Source organism: Anas acuta, chromosome 1, assembly GCF_963932015.1.
Source record: "Anas acuta chromosome 1, bAnaAcu1.1, whole genome shotgun sequence".
NCBI lineage: Eukaryota > Metazoa > Chordata > Aves > Anseriformes > Anatidae > Anas > Anas acuta.
This window is the reverse complement of record NC_088979.1, coordinates 158,923,870-158,945,213: the sequence shown is the minus strand read 5'-3', so window position 1 is coordinate 158,945,213 and position 21,344 is coordinate 158,923,870. Positions and strand designations below refer to the sequence as shown.

The window sequence follows — 21,344 nt, the reverse complement described above, 5'->3', positions numbered from 1 at the left end:
TATTCAATACATATGCCATGGTCAGCATAGACTCTAGAATTCCAGTTTGAGATTTCTCTGAGTAGTATAGTCTGAGCTGCTTATATTTGAAAGCTTAAATAGTCTGTTTGCAAGCAAGAGAAAATACTGATTTTCTAGCTAGCTGATAGTCAGTGAAAAATTTTGGCAATCTTCAGACGTTAATTGAATTTGAAACATGGGACTTCAACAGATTTTGAGAAACTATAAATTATACATTTATGATTTTCAAAATCAGTCTTTTACTACAGACCAAATCAACAATATTGTTATTGCTTGTACCAACAAATTGCCAATCAAACCTTAGGACATTTTTGGTGTGAAACATGGAGCTCTCAAAGATTAAAAGCTTCAGCCTTACCTAATAACACATCCACCTTCTAAACTAATCATGAACTTGTCTTAAATATCATTTTGCATAACTTCCTAAGGCCTAAATAGAGTGGGCACAGGATAGTGATCATTTCTGCAGGTTGAATAACACAAAGATGTTTGCATTTGTTAATGAAGTCCTTCACTGCTTGCGCAGGATTTCGGTTTTGCTTTTTTTTTTTTTTTTTTTTTTTTTGTGTGTGTGTGTGTGTGTGTATTTTTAATTTCTTTTTTCAGTAGTGCTCCTAGAAATATCAGCATTGGAATTAGCAAGAATCTGAACATTTACAAAATGCAACTATAATATATATATATTTGAAAAATCCATATGAACAATAAGTACCTTTGAAGAATCAGCTAGACTACCATGTGGTAGTTCCACATCATATAGCTCTTCTGGGAACTTCTCAGGACAACACATGGAATATTCAGACAAATGTTTTTTAAGAAAGGAATGCATTTTTGCAATGCGTAGAACAATCCATGCATCAAAAACAGATTTAAGGCGTCCATCTCTTCCAGAAAATAATTCAGGTCCTGATTTAGGGGCAGGTTTGGAAAGAGATTAATTTTATTAATTATCATTTGCATTTAAAAGTAAAGTTTTATACTGCTACTGGATATTTAAAAATATAGTACAATATCTAAATCAACTCTGTAGGAAATAAACATTTCCAACAACTATACTGATTGTCCTTGAATGTTAATAGGGTATGTTTTTTGGACTCCAGTTTTTTACTGGAAACCTGATGCTGAACAAAGCTCTGTCTAGTACTGTAAAGTGACAGATGCAGATTTGGGGTTTAGTGACTTAAATTTAGATGTGTAAGCATCAGTATGTTCACTAGACTTCTAAACACCAGCTAGAATAAAGGTATATGTAGTCAATACAGTCAAAAAATCTCTAAGTGCAACTTTGCTCACCCTAATTTAGACAGCTAGTGGCTGATGATGAGAGTCACTCCTTAGGCTTCATCAACAATAACTGCAGTGGTATATGCACATTTTGACACCTACACATACATACTTTACTGTCCTTACGGTTCTGCAGTGAGGTAGAATACTTTCATCTGATGTCACAAGGAAAAAATACCCACCTCCTCTGAAATTATTATTTTCAGAGTTGCTTAGCTTCTCTCTAGAGAAAGTCTACAATCTAGTTTGATTCTTGACTATCAGTGTCACTTGCCTATCCAGCAGCTTGCCATCACATGCAGATGCCCAGAAATCAACAGATTCCCACTCTATTTAAAAGTTTCTATCTAAGCTTGCTGTAAAATAAACCAAGTATGTACATAATATCTGAGCATTTAATCCAAATGCTCAATAGTGCTCAGCCTTCCCATTAAAACTACAGTCAACTCCTATTTTCATATAATCATAGAATTTTCAAAAACAGGCCCCCAAACTGAACAGATTTGTTTCAGATGACACTGACGTCTTATGTACATAGAATTTAAAAAATATATAGTTTATGAATTTAAAAAGTGCTCCAGAAATAGTAACAGAAATTCTGTTTTCTGGGATGCATTCTGTTGGCCTTAATAGGCCTGTAAAAAGCAAAGAAAAAAAGGTAGTATCTTCACTTACAACACATGTAAATTGACACAAATTATTACTTTAATAAAGATTTCTCACCTTTACATAATTTAAAAGAACTGAAAATGAGGAGATCTCAGATTATGGACTTAAAAACTGACATGTTTGGCCTGCAAGAACAGTATGTCACCTACAGCAGTTTTCTAGAAGGAATAAAAAAAATCATACCAGATCGAAGGTTTGTGTTATAAAGCCTTTGTAAATAACTGTGATATTGAATTAAGTGAACCCATGTTATCATCTCTTTCTTCCAGCTGGCCTTGGTGGCAAGACATTCCATTCTTTCTTTTTGGTTCTGCTCATTTTGTATAATTTGTTTGTTTTCAGTCGAAGATGCTGTGGGTCTTTCATAGATGACATTGTATCCATCTGCAAATTCAGTAACAATACAAATATAGACATTAAGTCAATGGTTGCAATTCAAAAGCTGTTTCTAAGCTGTATTGGAACTATCTCTAAAATGTAACCTATGAACCTGGTTATGTTTTTCATAAGAGCAAAATTCTTCATATTCTGCTTCAGTACTAGCTGAACACTGGGAAGAAAATATTTCTCAGATCACAGCCAAGAATCTGAGTGGTCCATGTAAGAAGGTAAGAGGGGTAGAGAGAAAGGGTTTATTCTCTTCTCTCTCTCTCTCTCTCTCTCTCTCTCTCTCTCTTTCTCCACATAAAAGCTAAGCAAATGCAGAAATTAGTCTCAGTGCTTTGTCCTCTATGTGTGTGGGACACAATCATCTGCATCACCACTTTCTGACTCATTTGCAATACAGCCATACATCATGTTTAGTTCTATTTACAAAACTTTTATAAAATAAACCATTTAACTTAAATTGAGCTCTAAATGTAGTCTCTGCTATCTAACACTTGCCCTGAATCCTCAAAATACACAGCAAAATGCAATTTTACATCTCTCTTTCAGTGGAGTTGTGAAAGGCCAAATTAATTCCTCTATCTGTGGAAGGTCTCTGTGCTTCCCTGTACAACTGGAGCCTGACTCTTCAGATGTTCTTCAGACAGAAACCTAAACAAAAATCTGTGAAAGTTTTGCCAGCATGAAGTTTGCAAAGACCTGATTCCTCATTCCTTGTTTCAAGTCTGAACCAAGATAAGGTTCCTAAGTGGCATGATATTTTAGTTTATCTTTGCCCTCTTTTCCCATCCAAACATATTAGAAACCAACTGACAGTAAAGTTCAGCAGATATCATTCTTACTCACTGTGGAACAAATCAAAATGATCAGCATAAGTAGGAAGATTTTCTGTTGTTATGCAGATGATAAAGGTCTTGAAGGAGTTAAGGAAAGCTCACTAGTGTATAACTAGGAATTCAAGCAAAGATCACTCAAAAGGAACATCTTACATTATACTTGTAACAACAAGTGAACTAGAGTAGTGAATACATAATCAGCACTGAGTGAGTAATAGGTATCCCTGCAGATGTCATCAATCCTAGCTACTGCAGTTGAACTTAGTTATGCTGACCTGAACTCAGAATGTTTATTATCAACTTCAGTCCACAGTCCCTTTTAGATATTAAGTGTATTATCAATAAAATGTCTTATAGTTAAAGTCTAAAATGTCTTATAGTTAAAATGTCTAAAATTGTCTTAAAAAACAAACAAACAAACTTTTTTTTTAGTGCTGCCTAAAAATGATACTTATGCAAAAAGAGTGGGAAAAAAATCACAGTTCAATTATCACTATATCACAAATTATGTGCTATACATGTTTTCACTGTTTTAGTACATTGCTCTCTTAAAAACCTTCACAATTCTTCTGGTTTATGTCTCATTCCAAATAAAATAAACCTTACATTATACTAATTCCTAATAGTAAGCTTCTAGCATACTTCTACAAAAGCTGAACGCCTCCATTATTCCTGATATATCACAGGCAATTGTAAAAACAGAATTTAGTTTTAAATGTCCACATTGTTTATAAACGAAACTTAAACAATGTGTTTCACTGATGGCTTTAAAGAAAATATTTAGCATGCTGTGCTGATCATTTCCATTTCAATTTACCTTTATATATTTTGGCCTACTATTGCTTTTCTACATTTTCTATTTTTTTTCATTTTTTTTAATTTTTTGTGCTGCCTAACAGAACTATCAGGAGAAACACCTGCTGCATTTGATAAAAGGAAAAAAAAATTATCTGTAATTATAAGCAAATGGTGCTAATACAAGACAATCAGATTGATGGAAGGTCTTAGCATACAACACTTGTTTTCATAAACCAATCAAAACACGTGTTTAAACACTGTGCAGTAAGCAGACATTGCTCAGCTTTGCCAGCAACTGTTGAGTAACTCAATCTTTGTCAGTCACTTGAGATGACTGAAATTAAGCCATGGAAACAAAATTTGATCACTAAATATTTTCCAGTTTAAAAATAAGCACTGATATTTTGCCTTAGTGCTTATATAACATTTTGAAACCATTATGCCACAATTACTAATTTCACTAAATTTAGTTTTTATCAAAAACTTCCATTTCATCAGCTCCAGTAGTAAAATAAATGCAGAAGTTGGGATTAAATGAGGCAAAGTTCTACTGAACAGCTAGGGGAAGCATCTCTAAAAGATAATACATTGGACTGGAAAGACAGTGAATTTTTTTATTATACGGTCATTGACTTTTAGAATATAGTACCTAGGCAGATAACTTTGCAAGAGGTTTTTTTGTTGGTTAATTTGGTTTTGGTTTGGGTTTGAGTTTTGGTTTATTGGTTGTTTTGGGGGAGGGGGGAGGTTGCTTGGTTGTCTTTTTGTGTGTAGGTGGTGGTGGCTTTATTGGTGGGAAGCTATTCAAGATCAACAGTTGATTGTGAAATCTGAAGAAAAAGTGAAAATCTCCAAAGAAAAGCTGGTATAACTAAGGAAAAATTATGTTCTAAATGAGAGTTTGACAAAAAAGCCAGGATGCCTTATCTGGGGGCCAAGAGCTACTCTGGAAGTCTAGGGAAGCCTTGTGACAAAGGCCCATCTGTTTCTCTCAAAGATGGCAGTATGCACACTATTCCCATCACTCTCTCCAAACCACGGTATGCAACCTTCGCAATTTTTCTTAACCTATTAAGCTGATTAAAGATCCATTTGCCAGGTTACCTGAACTGCTCAAATTTTGTACTGCCATGCAAGACAAGAAGGTTTGATTTTTACTTTACAAATTTGACTTATAGTTTTTCATAAATGAAAATTAGATACCAAATGTATTACTGGTTTATATGGCATATATAGTTCATTTTTATTTAATGTTCTAATATTACTAAGTATAAAGGAATACCAGACAAGAAGTCTCTGTATGAAGCAAGAAGATCCATGGAAGCAAATTCTGGAATTTTCTGCTGTACTTCATCCTTCTCTTTAACACTCTTCATTCCAATTAATAGCTGAGAAGCAACCACTGCTTCACTAACCTAAAAATAATATTTATTTTATTCAGGACTTGTTCACTGCAATATTTACACAGATTTTAAAATCTGAGACTAGCAAGCTAATAATGAAAAATTAATTACTCAATATACTATATTTTTAAAAGTCAGGAAAATATTCCACTCCTTCCTGACGTATGGTACATACCATAGTTAAATAAATCATTACTGCTGACAGCTTAATTACTACACAAGTGATTTCAAATCAGATATCCTCACCTGGATGCCACTGATGTCTGCCCACATGTCAAATACATATGCACATATCAGGCAGTGTGCTATTATATTTGCACTGAACCAAAGTAGAGGCAAACAGAGTCAGATCTGTCCATGAGAGATTAAATGCACCACTCAGACAGCATCCACTTTAATTTCCCCAAATTAAGGCCCATGACAGAAATTTCAGGGAACCTTAATTCTTGGCTTGTTTTGCGTTGTCTTGTCTTGTTTTGTTTTGTTGGGTAAATTGCAGGAGATAAAACCAAAGACAAAAAAAAATTACTTCTTCAGAATATTGCACCAACCTGTCTGGCTGCTCTTACTGCAATCCAGGCTTGTACTTTGTAGCCTTCTGATTTCAGAGCCTACTCAGGAAAAGAAGAGAGTTCTTTAGAAGAGGTCTAAAATTATACACCCACTCATAATTAGGATTCTAAATGTATTATGGTAAAATATACTTTGATGATAGCAAAAAATCCTCAGACTTAGGTAAATATTGTTTCATTTAAAAGTAAAAAACAACATTGGTTTTATACATCCATAATTTAATTGGTAAAAGCTCTACCCAGATTACTCAGAGCATACTAATTGTCTGCTCCTCCAAAATTTTCTCAGTGCAGTTTATACGACCCTCACTATTCCAGAGTTAGGTATAATTTTCAATTTTCTAGAATCTCAATTACTCTTTCCTCTTTTGTTAGACTTTACACTCAAAAAACAGTTTGTATCTGCTTTAATGTGGTTGGTGCCTTTTATGTTTCTCGTTCCTCGCTCATAACTGTATTGAGAAATTGAAATATGATAAAGTATAAATATTACCACATAAAAATCATGTTGGAATGCTATGTTTTCTTTGCAAAGAACAAATTAATGAAAACATTTGGTTCTGTTTCTTCTTATTTTCTAATAGAAAAATATTTTAAGTGTTATCATTCCACACAATAAACATGAAGAATCACATCAAACAAGATATAATTCTACTGCTGTACTATGTGATTTCTTTGTGTGATTTTTCTAGTAGGATTTTCAATACCGGTATGATTTATAGGTCACAGTAAGTAATAGCTTGGCAAGATGAACATTGTTGTAACAGAAATACATTTCCTGCTTTGAAGAGGCTGCTGCCCAAAAGATAGAAAACATACCCTTGATTTGGAAGGCACCATCTTATCTGTCTGTGACACATTCTCATTGTGTACAACAAAATGCATATACAGTAGTGCTATTTCAAGGTATGATCTTCTTATTAACCTGTGAGAAACAAAACAAAGACCAATCAGTGTTAATACCAAAGTAAGCATTATGATGAGTCTGAGTCCTACACAAGACTAGCCAGACAGCCCCACCAAACAAAAGTTTCATCCAATCCACACCATCTCTTTAAAATATATCTTCTTTCAGAAAGCCATGTAATCCTGTTTTCAAGTCTCAGTGGGTCTAAAACATCCCCATGGTTTGCTTAACAAGTAACACTGTGATTTAAGAGTATGTCAAATATAATTTGTGCCACATGCAATCAATATTCAATAAATATTCAATAATTTTTTACTTTATTCAATAAATACATGAGAAATGTTTAGTAAGAAAACTGTAATTCTGCAAGGAAAGTGATCTTTCTGTACAGAATCTGTACAGAACCTCTTCCTTCCTCAAGTTCAGGCATATATCTATTGTTCCAGTTTCCTTGAAGTATGGATGGCTGAATTTGGATACGAGTATTCAGTCAAACCTAGAAAAGTATTTCTCTCTTCCAGGAACTAGGAAAAACACCAAAGGTGACCAAAATGATCTTTCATTTCCTCATTGGGTTCAGCTGAAGAACCTTCTTAGTTATGAGTTCTGTACCAGCACACTACATCTCCAGACAGACTGTCCTCACCAGCTCCTGTTCTCCTATACTTCTTTCTCCTTTGGTCATTTTTTCAGTAGTATTATAAACAAGACTAAAATCACTGTATCTGCAGAACTTCTCCAACATTTCTATTCCCTTTAGGTTTCTAAGTCTTTTTACACAGATTCCTCCCATCTCTGCAGAACTCTCCAGATTTCCCCTAAGAATTAGCTTCCTTAATCTTAGCAACAAACTCCTGTTCATGCAGTTACTCTTTTGGACAGTCGTATTGCACAGAGCTGGCTGCTCAGATAGTACCGTAAATTCCAGCTTTAGTATGATTTGTGTGAAGCAAATATGAAAGTCACACAATGCTGTTCAGTTCAGGAGAGGACAAACTAAGCCTGAAGATGAGAAGTTCTGCACTTGGTTGGCCACAATTTAGTTAACTTTCCAGTCTTGCTAATAAAACAGGATTTCAGTCATCAAGAAGCAACTTTAATTAAAGAATTCCATAGGTATCTGAGGGCTCATATAAAGGTGATCTGGATGTTTAGTTTTCTAAAAATAAGAAAGCAGAGGTCCATTGATGTTGCTGTACAGACTTTAGAATGACTGTAGCAAATTAAAAAAGAGTGTAGCAAATTAAACTTGCAGAACATCACCACAGCCGATTTCTGTACTATCTTCCATCATGCTGACTTGCTTGTAGAGGTTTATTACTATGCTACTGCTTCAGTGTTCAGAGTTCTGGTTCATTAACTTAAGTACCAGAATACCCACACAATCAAGGTAAATTGCTGCCTTTACACTGTCTGTAACCATACATAGCACATTATTCATTAAGACTGGTCAAGAATCTGAAAAAAATAATGTCCAATATATCAGAGTTGCTTGACAGAATTTATTGGCTGGCTTGGCTCAGCTCTTTAGGCATCTTCTATGCAGATAACTAATGCCAAAGTCACTGTCCTGATATCTGTTACAAACACATTTCCTGTGCTCCTTCTGCCTCTGTTCTTCTGCCTTTTTCTGGCTGCTAACCTTTTCAAGCTGGATTTCTATTATCTGGAAAGGGGCAGGCCACAGCTCATCTTCTGAAATATGAATAAAACCCCTGTTTAACTGATAGCTCTGTCGCTGGTGTTGACAGAGAGGGTAAAAATTTGGAAATAAAACTAAAAGCCATAACTTAGTATACTCAAAAAAATGTTTTTACATCTTCTTAGCATTAGTTTTAAATAAGAGAATAAATATACATTAGTTCTTCTTTACTACAATAGAAGAAAACTGTACAAAACCATAAAAGAAGTCCCACAGCAAATCTCAGGAAAAGGTCAAAAATATATTCACATGTGATTAAAATCACTTTGAAAGTTATATATCTAGTTTCTTACTCAAAGTTTTGATCATGTTGCTGGCTCAGTTTTATAGCTTCCAACAGTGTTTCAACAGCTAGATATGACTTGTTATTGCCTGCTTTGATTATCTGGCATTCCACCTTACCTAAGAAAGAAATATAGAAAGCAGATTTGCAAGATTTTACTTTTTTTTTTTTTTTCTGTAAGACCCTGACCCAGGTTGTTCCTCCCACACCCCCCCATCCCCATCCCCAGGAAAGTTGAACAATAGACTGCATTAGCTGTTTTCTTCCCAATTGTATCAGGTTTACATGGCAAGATTTTGGTAGCAGGGGGCTGCAGGGGTGGCCTCTGTGAGAAGAATCAAGAAGCTGCCCCATGTTAAATAAGGGCCACTTTCAGACAGCTCCAAAGGGACCCGCCAATGGCCAAAGCTGAGCCAATAAGTGATGCTATTTGCACCTCTCCATGAGCATATTTAAGAAAGTGAAAAAAGCTGCTGAGCAACAGCAACTGGAAGAATGAGTGAGAACCAGCCCTGCAGACCCCAAGGTCAGTGCAGCAGGAGGGCAGGAGGTGCTCCAGGCAGGCAGCAGCAGTTCCCCTGCAGCCTGTGGAGAGGCCCCTGGTGGAGCAGGCTGTCCCCCTGCAGCCCATGGGTCCCACATGGAGCAGATCTCCACGCTGCAGCCCGTGGAGGAGCCCCCAGTGGAGCAGGTGGATGTGGCCTGGAGGAGGCTGCGGCCCATGGAGAGCCCCTGCAGGAGCAGGCCCCGGGCTGGAGCTGCAGCCCATGGAGAGGAGCCCACGCAGGAGCAGGGGGCCTGAGGGGAGCTTCCACCCACCCATGGGGGACCCGTGCTGGAGCAGTTTGCTCCTGGGGGATGGACCCCGTGGTACGGAGCCATGTGGGAGCAGTGCTTGAAGAGCTGCTGCCTGTGGGCAGACCCCACGGTATCAGTCAGGAAGGACGGCATCCCGTGGGAGGGATCCCACATGGAGCAGGGGCAGAGAGGGACTGTGAAGGAGCAGCAGAGACAAAGCATCAGGGACTGACCGCAGCCCCCATTCCCAATTCCCCTGTGTTGCTTGGAGAGAAGAGGGTGGATGGGGGGCAGGTGTTTTTAGTTTCTCACTGCTCTAGCTTGTTAGTAATAGGCAATAACTTTTATTAATCTTCCTATGCTGAGTCTGTTTTGCTTGTGACAATAATTGTTGAGTGATCTCAGCCCTTGAGCCCTTTTCGTTGTATTTTCTCCCCCTTTTCTTTTGAGGATGGGGATTGAAAGGGTGGTTATCATGGAGTTCAGCTGCCCTGCTGGGTAAAACCACCACACCATTAAGGAAAATCTTTTCCTTTTTTTTTTTTTTTTTTCTTTTCGATGTTATGCACAATGCCTGTGTAACAGGTCATTTCATAGACTAGCTAAAATAAACCGTGGAATCATAATGACTCTTAATTTGTAGTGATCCAATTGGAAGACCATTGTATGTTGAAGGGTTAGTGATCCACATAACAATCACTGTGTAGGCACAGGTCTGCGCTGTACATGAAGTATGGCTTGTGAGCCAGTGTCATGCTGTGTATGTCCTCTGGCCACAGGATAAACTTATCTACCTAACTGTTAACAAGAGAGCCTGTTGGCATCAGCTTCTTAGTACCAATGATTATGCCTACCTGCAGATCCTTGCCTTTTTGTAAAGTGTAGCAAGAAGTTAGGTGAACATGCTTTTTGTTTGACAGTAGAAACAATGAATAGAACTATTTTGTTTCAAGAGCTCAAAAGACAAAATGAGACCACATTTTCACCGATGGGATCTGCACAGTGTGCTACACCCTGACTAGAGGCCCATTCAATAATGTGCAACTTGGTTTTGTCAGAATCTGAAGGGTTGTAAGATTGTTTACACTATCTTCTCCTTTATAGTGCTAACCTTGTAAACGACATTTTAAGTGATAACTTTACAGAGTATGATTGCCATTTCAGCTGGGATCTTTACAATCCAGCACCTCCTGGTGCAAAACATAATGCCACTGAAGTCCAAACGCAAGCAGACATGTAATTCATTAGCTTTGTTAAATTAATTAGAAAAATGTTATGAAGTTCTCATCTTCTTTACATCAGACTGATGCAAAGGAGCTAATTAGCTTTCTACAGTGTCCTTAAGCTCATCAGCTATGCCCTTTGATCCCTGATAACACAGAGATGGGAAAAGTTTTACTGCAGTTTTGAAATTATTTGTTGCATAATGCACCTTGAGCTATGCTGGTATGATATGAAATGCAGGAGAGAGAGATACGAAGTTAGGATATATGACAAATATCCACATCTGTTCTATTTTTCTAAGAAAATGTCTCCATTTTAAGAGAGGCTACAAGCATAAGATCACCATAGGAAGGAAATTATGATGAACAAACGGGGTTATATTTACCTATCTGAAAAAGAAGCTCAGCTTCGATATCTAATTCTTTTTTTGCAGATTCTCTGCAAAGCTCCAATGCTGATTCTAAATGTTTGAGAGCACATAACCATTGCAGTGGATCTACTCTTTCAGGTGTACAAGCTACTTTTTCAGCTAATGTGCATCCTAAGGAAGAAAAAAAATAGACATCTTTTACTAAAGGATTTAATACAAAACCAAGTTATGCAAAACAAAGTTCCTCAGAACAAATGCTGTTACATATTTACTGCTACAATCCAATTCTCAAATATTTGAGTGATTAATATGGATTAATATTCCATGAATATGGAACTATAATGATGTTTCATTACTTCACAATGCTAATGAGGTTTACTTAGGCCATTCAAAAGAAGCTCAGGCTAAACAAATCAATCCTTTGACAAATGATCTGAAGGACTGGCACTAAGCCACTTCTTACCTTTGTTTCACCTGACAGTTATAGGCAGAACCTACTCCTCTCTGAGCCTTACCAAATTCCCAAATTCATTTTCTATTAACTAGTTCTTGTACCTTCACTTCTGATGCATCAGTTTATCTGCTAGTGCATAAATTATGAATGAAAAAGAATGAAAAATGAAAATAATAATGTATTGCATTTTTCTTACCAATTCTCATTTTGACTTGGGCTAGAAGGTTGATATGGGGCAAGTAGATATTTTTTGCAGGTAGGACTAAGCAAGTCAATGTACTGTCCTCTATCTGCTGTTCAATGGATTCTCCACACAAAAAAATCTATAAAGAGAGTATGTTTTGTAAAATCAAGTTACAGACACTAAACTAAATAGTTTGAAGAAGTAAGTGAGGCACTTGTAAAACGTGGAACTCAATTGTTTCTTATATATATAATATATAAAATATATATATATTTAATATATAAATATTTATAATATTTATATATTATATATAAAATATATATATTAAATATATATATATATTAAAAAAAAAAAAACACTAGGAAAGGGCCTGATACTCTTGCATTCTTTTACTTCAGTTCATGATTGTCTTCTTTGCAGAGAAGTTTGGTAGAAAACGAAGAATTTCAATGAACTCTTGATCAGATTTATTAGTGTCAGGTTTGGTTTCTAAAAGCAAACTTCCTCGGAAAAGGCAGTCTTTAAGAAATAGAACTCCCAAGTAACCTGATCATTAGAAAGAAACTGTCATGTCTGGAAAGAAATCTGACATCCAACAAAAGCCAGAGGCCAGAAAAGAAAAATAACATTGCATATACGGACCAAACTTCTCAGTCATGGAAATATAGTGATGGGAGACACGCTGTAAACTATTAAGTCTCTTGAAGGTTACCAAGTTTCACAAGCAGAAGTCTGAGTCTAAAGTGATTCATAGGATTATTCATTACTTGGGGGAACAAACATTCAAATGATTATATTTCTATATTAGGAAATATGAGGTTAAAAATTTGATCTAACAGCTTTTCTTCACAATCTATATAAAGAAAGGGTGGAGATGTGCATGTCTATTTTTAGATTACCAAATAGCTAAATTATTAATTACTACACAGTCCTCTCACATATATCATGTCTTTAGATAATTTTTTAATTACATATTTTTTTACATGGAAATGATTTCTTCATACTGACTGTAACAATCTGTCAATCTAAACAATACGTCATTTTCTATACATTTTCTAAATTCATATCATTCTAAGTCAAGGTACAAAGCTAAATCCTTAAACATGGATGCTCAAAAGTTAGGAATTTTATGAGATATACATCTTCCCTGAGGTGCTGAACACCAATGTACGGGAAAAGTGAGTGTTCCAGATCTCTGAAAAATCAAACTTCCTATTTCTGTTTTTCACATCCGGACATACATTTGCAAGTAATCAATATTTTTTAAACTGTATGAAAATATCAAACTACTTAGAACTATTAATATGCATGATGATTATGAAAAAAAAAAAAAGTTGGTAAAATAAATTACTTCTTTAGTATGTAATCTAGGGAAAATTAGACTCATCAATTAATAGGAATAGCCTTTTTTAATAAATTGTTAAAAGGGCTTCCAGAATAGATGAGTTAAAACTGTTGTAAGGATTTGAAAATGCTGTGTAAATCATATACTCACTGCTTTAATGGTAATTTCATGTGCCAAAATTAGTAAGTTTAATGGTTCCACTGCAGAAGAACAATATTCTGCATCCCCTACTGTTTGCAATGCTAGTACATCTGCCAGCAGAAGCATACTTTTCACAAGAGTCAAAGACGCTGGAGAGAAAATAAATGTATCCTTTTGGAGTAAACTGATGATATCCTGTTTGGACATAGATAACATAAAACAATGTTGTTACAATGTTTGCCATCTGTTTATGAGGACAAATCACAAAAAGTGAAAAAAACTCTATTGTAGAGGCATTATTTCAAGCTTATTTAATGCTTGCATCAGCTGTTCTGACTCCACAAAAAAAATAAAATAAATAAAAGCATCAAAGAAAAGCCAACTGTCTCTCCTTTATGCTCAAACCTGCAAAAGTTTAATGCCTGCCATGGGACATCTTTCTTGCAGGTCAAGAATAGCAGCTTGCACCATCATTTCACCTTGAGTCTCAATATCACCAAAGGCTTCCGCCTCTATTATTACTTCTTTTATCACACTTCTGCGTTCAGACACATAATTTTCTAAAAGAAGGAGATACATGATTAGTAAAACTACAACAGAAAAGACTTTACAGTATCTTATTCCATTCTTAGAAAATTATTCTTCTTATTATTATATTAGAAAACCATTAGAAAGTTACAGGAAATCTGACAATACAGATTCCACGTTATCATTTCACCAATTCTTTGCCAAATTTGCTCTCAGAAGAAAGAAAACCTAAAGAGTGTTTAAGTTGTACATTCTTTACATTCATCCAAATGCATTATTTGTATGTTAGCCACCAGCATAATTAATTTTGCAGATTTCGCAGAGCAAATGTCACATTCAAAAATCTGATCTTGGCATTGCAAAATAGCAACAGCCTTTACAGGAATTATCCAGAAGAGATTCATATAAAAGTTTGGCTACTGACCTAGACCATGATTGTGATACTTCAGTGAGTTTCAGAGTTTATATTGTTTATAGAACTAAGTAGGAAAAACTTTTTTTTTTTTTCTGTCATCAAACTTCGGGAAATGTACTTTGTAGTATCTCACTTAAATTCTTAGAAGTAAATAATCTGGAACATAATGTTTTCATTTATAGGTGATATAAAAAGTGAAAAAAAAAACTTTTACATTTTTAAAACTAGTGGTATGTTGCAAGTGTGTTTTGTTTTGCTTTGTTTCTTTAAACAAGCATACCTATTTAATTTAATTACACTGATTACATTTGAAACTTTTTACTGCACAAATGATTGTCAAAAGATTATGACCATTAAACATTAATGTAATGTTTTGTTTTTATGTACTCTAGGGAGAGATTATACTCAGAAATACATCTTCCTTACTGCACTGAATGAATTTAATGCAAATAATTGCACAGTAATCAATGTTAATGTTTTTATTTATGAATAAGAATTTACTCTGCCCATTATACTCTAAAAGCCTAAACCGAAAAAGGGTAATACCTTCCATATAACCAATGCCGTGTATCTGTGTTACTAGCGCAGTCACTAACATTTTACGACACCTTAGCCACAGATGCATATTCATATGATCTTGTGCAATTGTACTGTGAGGCAGTTGACCATCTCCAGCACAAAAATCCTAATAATTTCCAAAAGCAAGAGAAATGTTACTTGGGGAGTCAACTACTTCAATACATACAAAACAACAGAATAGTATTCAGTCTCAAATAAATGAAGTTAGTACAAACATATTACAAATAATAAGATGATCATAACAACATATGTATTTGAATGGTAGATGTGTTGTGTTTTTTTTTTGTTTGTTTGTTTGTTTGTTTGCATCTTTGTTTTTCATAAAAGAACCCCATTTATTATTTAACTTAAAATCTATAGAAAATTTGAAACGTGATCAAATTAAGCCAGCTTTAATGGGAAAGTCCATTAATTATATGTACATGAAAAACACAAGATAAGCTGAAGCACCATGTGATGAACAGCTCATGGAGAATAATTCTAAGAGTTTGGACTTATTTCATCTCAAACAGGAACATTGCTCAAAACTCTAAGGAACAGAATGGTCCATTGTGGTTGTAGAGCAGGGTCAATATCAAGTTCTGTTAACTTAAACAGAGATTAGAAATAAATTTCTAGGTTTTGTTCTCTTGTTCCTAGTTTTTCTAGTAATTAGAAACAAATAATGATGTATAGTACTGGGAGTACTGATATATGACATGAAACATATATCATTTTCTTCCCAGTTTAATGGCAGCCATGTAATACAGATGACTGCTATGTTCTAACTTTCTGAAAGTCTCTTAACGGTTAGCACAAGACTTCATATACTAAAAAAGTCATGTAAATCATATATCCATGCATACAAAACACTTCCTTACATTCTTTTTTTCTTGAAAATCCGTTGGTTTCATCCTAAAAATGTCTGCATCTTGAAGAAGTCGAATTGCAGTGAAAGCCAAAGCAACACTGTGATACAAAACAGTATTATTAAAACAGCGCTTATTATACTCACTATTATATGCTTCCATTATAACAGATACTTCACTTCTGACTATATGAGAAATGTCTATAAGCAGCTATCAATTTTTGCTTCATTGTAATAACTTGCACTAAGAGCATATTCTGAATTTGTAGGCATTGCAGTACAAAAGTAAGAAAACAGCAGTAAGAGAAATGGTTTTGCCAGATATAACCTGATACTAATGAGTAAGCCAAGAAACACAATCTTCTGTTGGAGCAATCAAAGCAGAACTGCACTCTAAGTATCAGTTACACGTCTTCCTTCAGGAATGGGCTTTTAGAAATTAAAAGATGTAAAAATACTGAAAATGACAATATATTGGGAGAGTTCAGTATTTCAACAACAACTAAAGACCTACAAAACCACTTTCTTCCATAAATCCTTTCCAGATTATATGTTATTCATTCTGTTAAATCCCCATGACCAAATAATCACAGAATTTTAGTAAACACCATCAGTCAAAACTTGAACCAGGTGCCATCCTCACATGATCTTGCCAGTAAGCAATCACATGATATTTAGTCTCATCCCCCACCCCAGCCCCATCACAAATCCTTTTCTGGACTTCACTCCGAACAGCATCTAGAATGATACAGACACTATTAGAACTGGTGGAGCAATCAACTGAACACGTTTCCAAAAATTGTGACTTGGGATTCCAAAATATTGTCAGATTTCTTAAAATATTAATTACAATGTTTTTGTTTTTGTTTTTGTTTTCTTTTTTCATGCTTTCTTTTTAAAGCTTTCAGAAACACTGTTCAATTTCCATGACATCTACAAAAATGGATGGCTATAACAGTAGACTTGGTGAACACAAGTATATTCAGACACTTGCAAAACCAACATACTGAGAAGATTTTTTTTTAACAACAGGATTTGTTGCACAAAGAATTTTTTGGTCCAAATATTCTGAGAAGTGAAAAAAAAAATGTCTCATGGTATTAGTTTTCTGCCTATAATTGTACATTTTCCCCTACATTTGTAAATATCTACTTTCCTAGCTCTTCTCTAAAACATTTTTAGTTTGTTCACTTTGAAGTACTACTTTTTCTTTACCCACTGAAAGGTATTTTCCTAATGATGCAAAAGCACTTGAGAGTATCCCTAGCTCACCTCAGATATTTTTCAGCAAGTTAATTGTATAAAAAATTTCAAATTATCTTGAAGTCTTTTTAAATAGAGAGGTTTTACATACAGAAATCCTCTTTATAGAGAGACTGGCTGCTATGAAGCAAATGAAATAATAATTTATGAATGCCTTACAGCCTTCTTACACTGCCAGACTAGTGTAAAGAGCTTTTAGTGCAAGATGGATTCAGGCTCTGTTTGAATATACCGCTTTTGAGAAGTGAGAAGTGCTAGATTAATTGTTTTAAAGGCAAAGTTCTTGATTCATTCACAAAGAAGTAAGAACAAGAGTTGCACTACTCTGAAATTATTCACATTATTCTGGCAACTTACATCTGACATCTGATGAATAACCTCCAGAGATAAGAGGGTAGTTAAAGTCCTTCTGATTCTATCCTGCTTGTTGTTTTTGTGATGCAGAACTGGATGGATTACATCAATTCAGTACAAATAGACCCCAAAGTAACAGTGAGAACCAAAACTGTTAATATCTTGCCTTTCAGCTCTCAGAATTCAATACTTATGAATCTCCTTCATCATCCGTTTATCCCAGTTTTATTCAACAAAGTGAAACTAGAATAAATCAATGTTGAATTTGATGACAACCTTCTCTCTAACAAAGGAAAAGATGAAACAAAATTTGCTTATAAAAGCAAAACAGACACTAAGGATATTGCAATGAAATATCCCAAATGCTTTTCTTTCTTTTTATTAAGAAGAGTTTTCCCCTGAAACTAGGTATCAAAGTTAAAATTATAGCAAAATCTGACATTTTTCAAAATGCTGTTTGAGATGCTATGGCTAACATTTCTCAAATAAAATGAAGAAAGTGCAGTACCCAAGAGTATATACAGGGTTTTAAGAAATATTAACCTAACTTTCTGGGCACCGCAACCTCCAGTTAACTGAAATTCTGAAAACTTGGCCATTTTTATCTACGTGCTTATCTATAAATTTCACCATTAAAATGTAGACCACAAGCCCAAGGGTTCATATACGTATTGTTTTAATTAGTTATTTATACACATAAGCAGATGAGTACATATTTAGGTAATTAGAAACCTTAAATAGTTAGGGAAGATACTGTGCAGATATTCTCCTTGAAATCAGTGTAATTATTCCTATAAATAAAGTTATTCTGAGGTATTAATTTTTTTTTGCAAGACAGAGGCTGTAACATAGAATTTTCCCTTGATGAAATTTTTGTGGCCGTCTTTTGCTGTCAACAAGAGTGATGTGTCTATATATTTCCCTTGACAAAATACACATCGTTTTATCAGCCGAATCAGAAAGTGGCAAGACGATCAAAATAGGAAAGTGCAGCTGACTATAACAATTTCACCACTAAGTCACTTTGCCAAAGGAAAAAAATGATGAATTTCTGTAATATCATGCAAAGTTTGATTTCTAGGCTGGCAGGCAGGAAACATTCAGCTGTCCAGAGGAATGTTTCATTTGTATCTGAGGTAGATAGATCAGCAGTTTCCATGGAAGGCAGTGCAATAAAATTGTAAAATAGGGAGCGAAAAAAAAAAAAAAAAAGAAAAAAGTTTTGTCTGTGGGCTGTCTTTTTGTTGTTGTAGTGTGTTTTTTTTTTTTTCTGTTTTCTGACCATCATCAATATATATGGCCTATTAAACAAAAAATGATACACAAAATTATTCAAATCCATTGAAACCCTTGATAATGTAGAAAAGGTTCTTCAATTTGAGACAAGTTATAAACCTACAGAGAAACTACACAATAGGATACAACTACATGTCAAAATGAAGGGTCCTGCACTGAAAATGGTTTGCATACTGGAACAAGTTTAGCACAGTGAATGAGTTTGGTTTGGTACTCTACTAACACAGATTTTACCAACCCTAGTATCAAGCTAACACAGACTTATTCACATGATGTTGCATAAAATTCTGTGTACTGGTCCTTAGTTGCTAATACAAAAATTGTATAAAATCCACATGTTACTTAAAACACAATGAGACCACTGTCCAAGGATTTATTGTTTTCTCTTTTTCAGTTTTCTCAAATTTACAGCAAACTGATCTAATTTGAAAAGCACTGAATAGATAAATATTTCATTATAAGAAATGTCTATGAATAGCCTAAAAGTTCTTACTTCCCATCTTCACTGATAACCTTACTAGCCTTGATATAAATTATTACAGTCCAGATACATGAACTTTTGGGAAACTTCTAGATTTTAAACTAATATAAAGAAAACTCAGGTGAAGGATCATGGTGCAGTACTCTTTCATTGTTTTCCTTTCAGTATTCTATCCAGCACTGTGATGTTCCTGTCCTTATTAATTTTTTTTAAATTGTGGTAGCATAGCAGTGAAAAGGGACTGTGTTATTTAAAGGCTATCTGATTTGGAGCTGTTTATTTGCCTAGGATAGTTAAGAGAAGGAAAACAGTTTGCCTTTGATGTAGCAGAAAACATTTATTTTTCAACATCTAAGTTGTTAATATATTTCTGTGTGCCCCATGTATTCAAAGAACAGCATAACTGTAGTTTATTGGAGTTCTATAAATTAGATGAGAATCTCAAAAAATCACAGAATTTCAAAATGGTAATTTGGAGAAAATATCTGGCAGACCATGTAAATACAGCAGTATTTTACACGATATCCCTAACAATTCAATTAATACCTGAAGGTTACATCAATGATTTTTAATCAAATTTATTACAACGTTAAAATTTTAATATTTTAATCTGACAGCATTAACTATATAAAGAGGAAATGTTCTTTTAGGACAGTAATGTAGATCTTTTAAGAATATAGTAGAATTCAGAAATAAGGAGATATCAAGTTCAGTGGCCTGCTAAACACTAAATTTATAAAAATTGCATGACCTAACAGATCCAGACTTTAACAAAAAATAAACATTGCAGCTTTTCTTTGATTTTTTATAAAACTGTATGACAAAAACACTGCACAGTGAAATCACAGGCCAATAACTCATGACCTTTTAAAAAGTAAAATAAAGTAATAATAAAAAAAGGAAACACTAGGATAACTTAATGTTTGTGGATACTTCAATGGGCTAATTATGTTTCATTGCTAAGATTTAGAATATTTATGTAACTTTGTAGACATAAAGGATTCAAAGATATTGCTAGATTTATTTTTTAATTTTCCATAGTCAAAGCTGTACAACATAAGGTTGTTCATAATTTTACTTACCTGAATGCTGCTTGATGCCGTTGTTGAAAAATAGCAGCAAGCTGAAGTTTGGCCTCAATAAGAGCCTCTATATCTTCAACAGAACACTGGGATATCTCCCCATCATATTTGTCCTGTATGTTCTGCACAAGATGGTTAAGACTTTCTTCAGCTTCTGTCAGTAAAATTCCCTAGAGAAAAATACAGCATTGAAAATTGAAAAGAAAAGAGAGGGAGAGAGAGGAAAAGAGGGAGAGAAAAGGCATTCTCTTCCATTGTAATCTACTACCACTACATCCTAGAACAAACCAACTTTAATACAGTGTACCTTTTCTTTATATAACTGGGATTTCTAATTTTGATTTTGCACGTTTACAGATTCAATTTGCTGAAACTAGGAACATCTTAACTATGCCTGTACTATTGTAATTTATGTTCAACTACACCGTATATCATAAGATAATATTTTATGGGCTTGACAATTTTTCATTCTTATCATTATCTTACAGCTATACTTGATAATTTTATACTGTACTTTTAGAATTTTATACAATAAAGAACAATATTAAAATACAATATTAAAGACATTGCAAGAAGTATTGTGTACATTTATATCTGTACTCTGACAGATCTTTGAGAGTAGAATTTATCCTGAAATTTCAACTGTAATTTATGCTCATTCTGGCAAACAGATCTGTAAGAAACTGCAAAAGCCAAGTCTAAAATAAAGTTAATTTTATGTAAAAGATCAGTTATCAAACTTTCAGCAGAATTCAGAAAGAATTCAAAAGTTTGTATCATCCAATATCTTTCTTTTGCCAGTTTGCTCAGTGAATTCTGAGTTCTATTGTAAAAAAAATAAAAACAAAAATAAAAAACAAAACCCAAAACAAATAAATAGAATGGTTGAAGAAAAATCAGAAGTGTAAGAAATATAGTATGCCCCTTAAATGAGCTTGATTCAAATGAATTTAACAGTTCTATTGTATTTATTCTGTAGATGCTATTTTCAAGCTACACCAAAACTTTTAAGTTTCTAGTCCATGGTATGTAGCAATTGCCATTCAAAACCATTCACCATTTCACCAGATGTATTTCATACAGTATTCAGTTTGTTACAATGGCCAAAAGTAAATACTTCT

The 21,344-nt window shown here is 34.4% G+C and overlaps 1 protein-coding gene across 1 annotated transcript in view; it reads right to left on the bottom strand.

The window, feature by feature from the left end:
- CFAP54 (cilia and flagella associated protein 54) overlaps positions 1–21,344 on the bottom strand; it is a 109,853-nt gene that overhangs the window by 9,743 nt on the left and 78,766 nt on the right. Inside the window, exons 52-64 of the mRNA XM_068658827.1 lie at positions 20,224–20,393; positions 15,761–15,848; positions 14,868–15,006; positions 13,784–13,938; positions 13,388–13,573; positions 11,905–12,031; positions 11,270–11,425; positions 8,873–8,981; positions 6,790–6,895; positions 5,950–6,009; positions 5,278–5,410; positions 2,158–2,358; positions 734–927 (exon numbers count right to left, since the gene is read on the bottom strand). Coding sequence (XP_068514928.1) covers positions 734–927; positions 2,158–2,358; positions 5,278–5,410; positions 5,950–6,009; positions 6,790–6,895; positions 8,873–8,981; positions 11,270–11,425; positions 11,905–12,031; positions 13,388–13,573; positions 13,784–13,938; positions 14,868–15,006; positions 15,761–15,848; positions 20,224–20,393 — 1,824 coding nt within the window. The remainder of the gene's footprint in view (positions 1–733; positions 928–2,157; positions 2,359–5,277; positions 5,411–5,949; positions 6,010–6,789; positions 6,896–8,872; positions 8,982–11,269; positions 11,426–11,904; positions 12,032–13,387; positions 13,574–13,783; positions 13,939–14,867; positions 15,007–15,760; positions 15,849–20,223; positions 20,394–21,344) is intronic.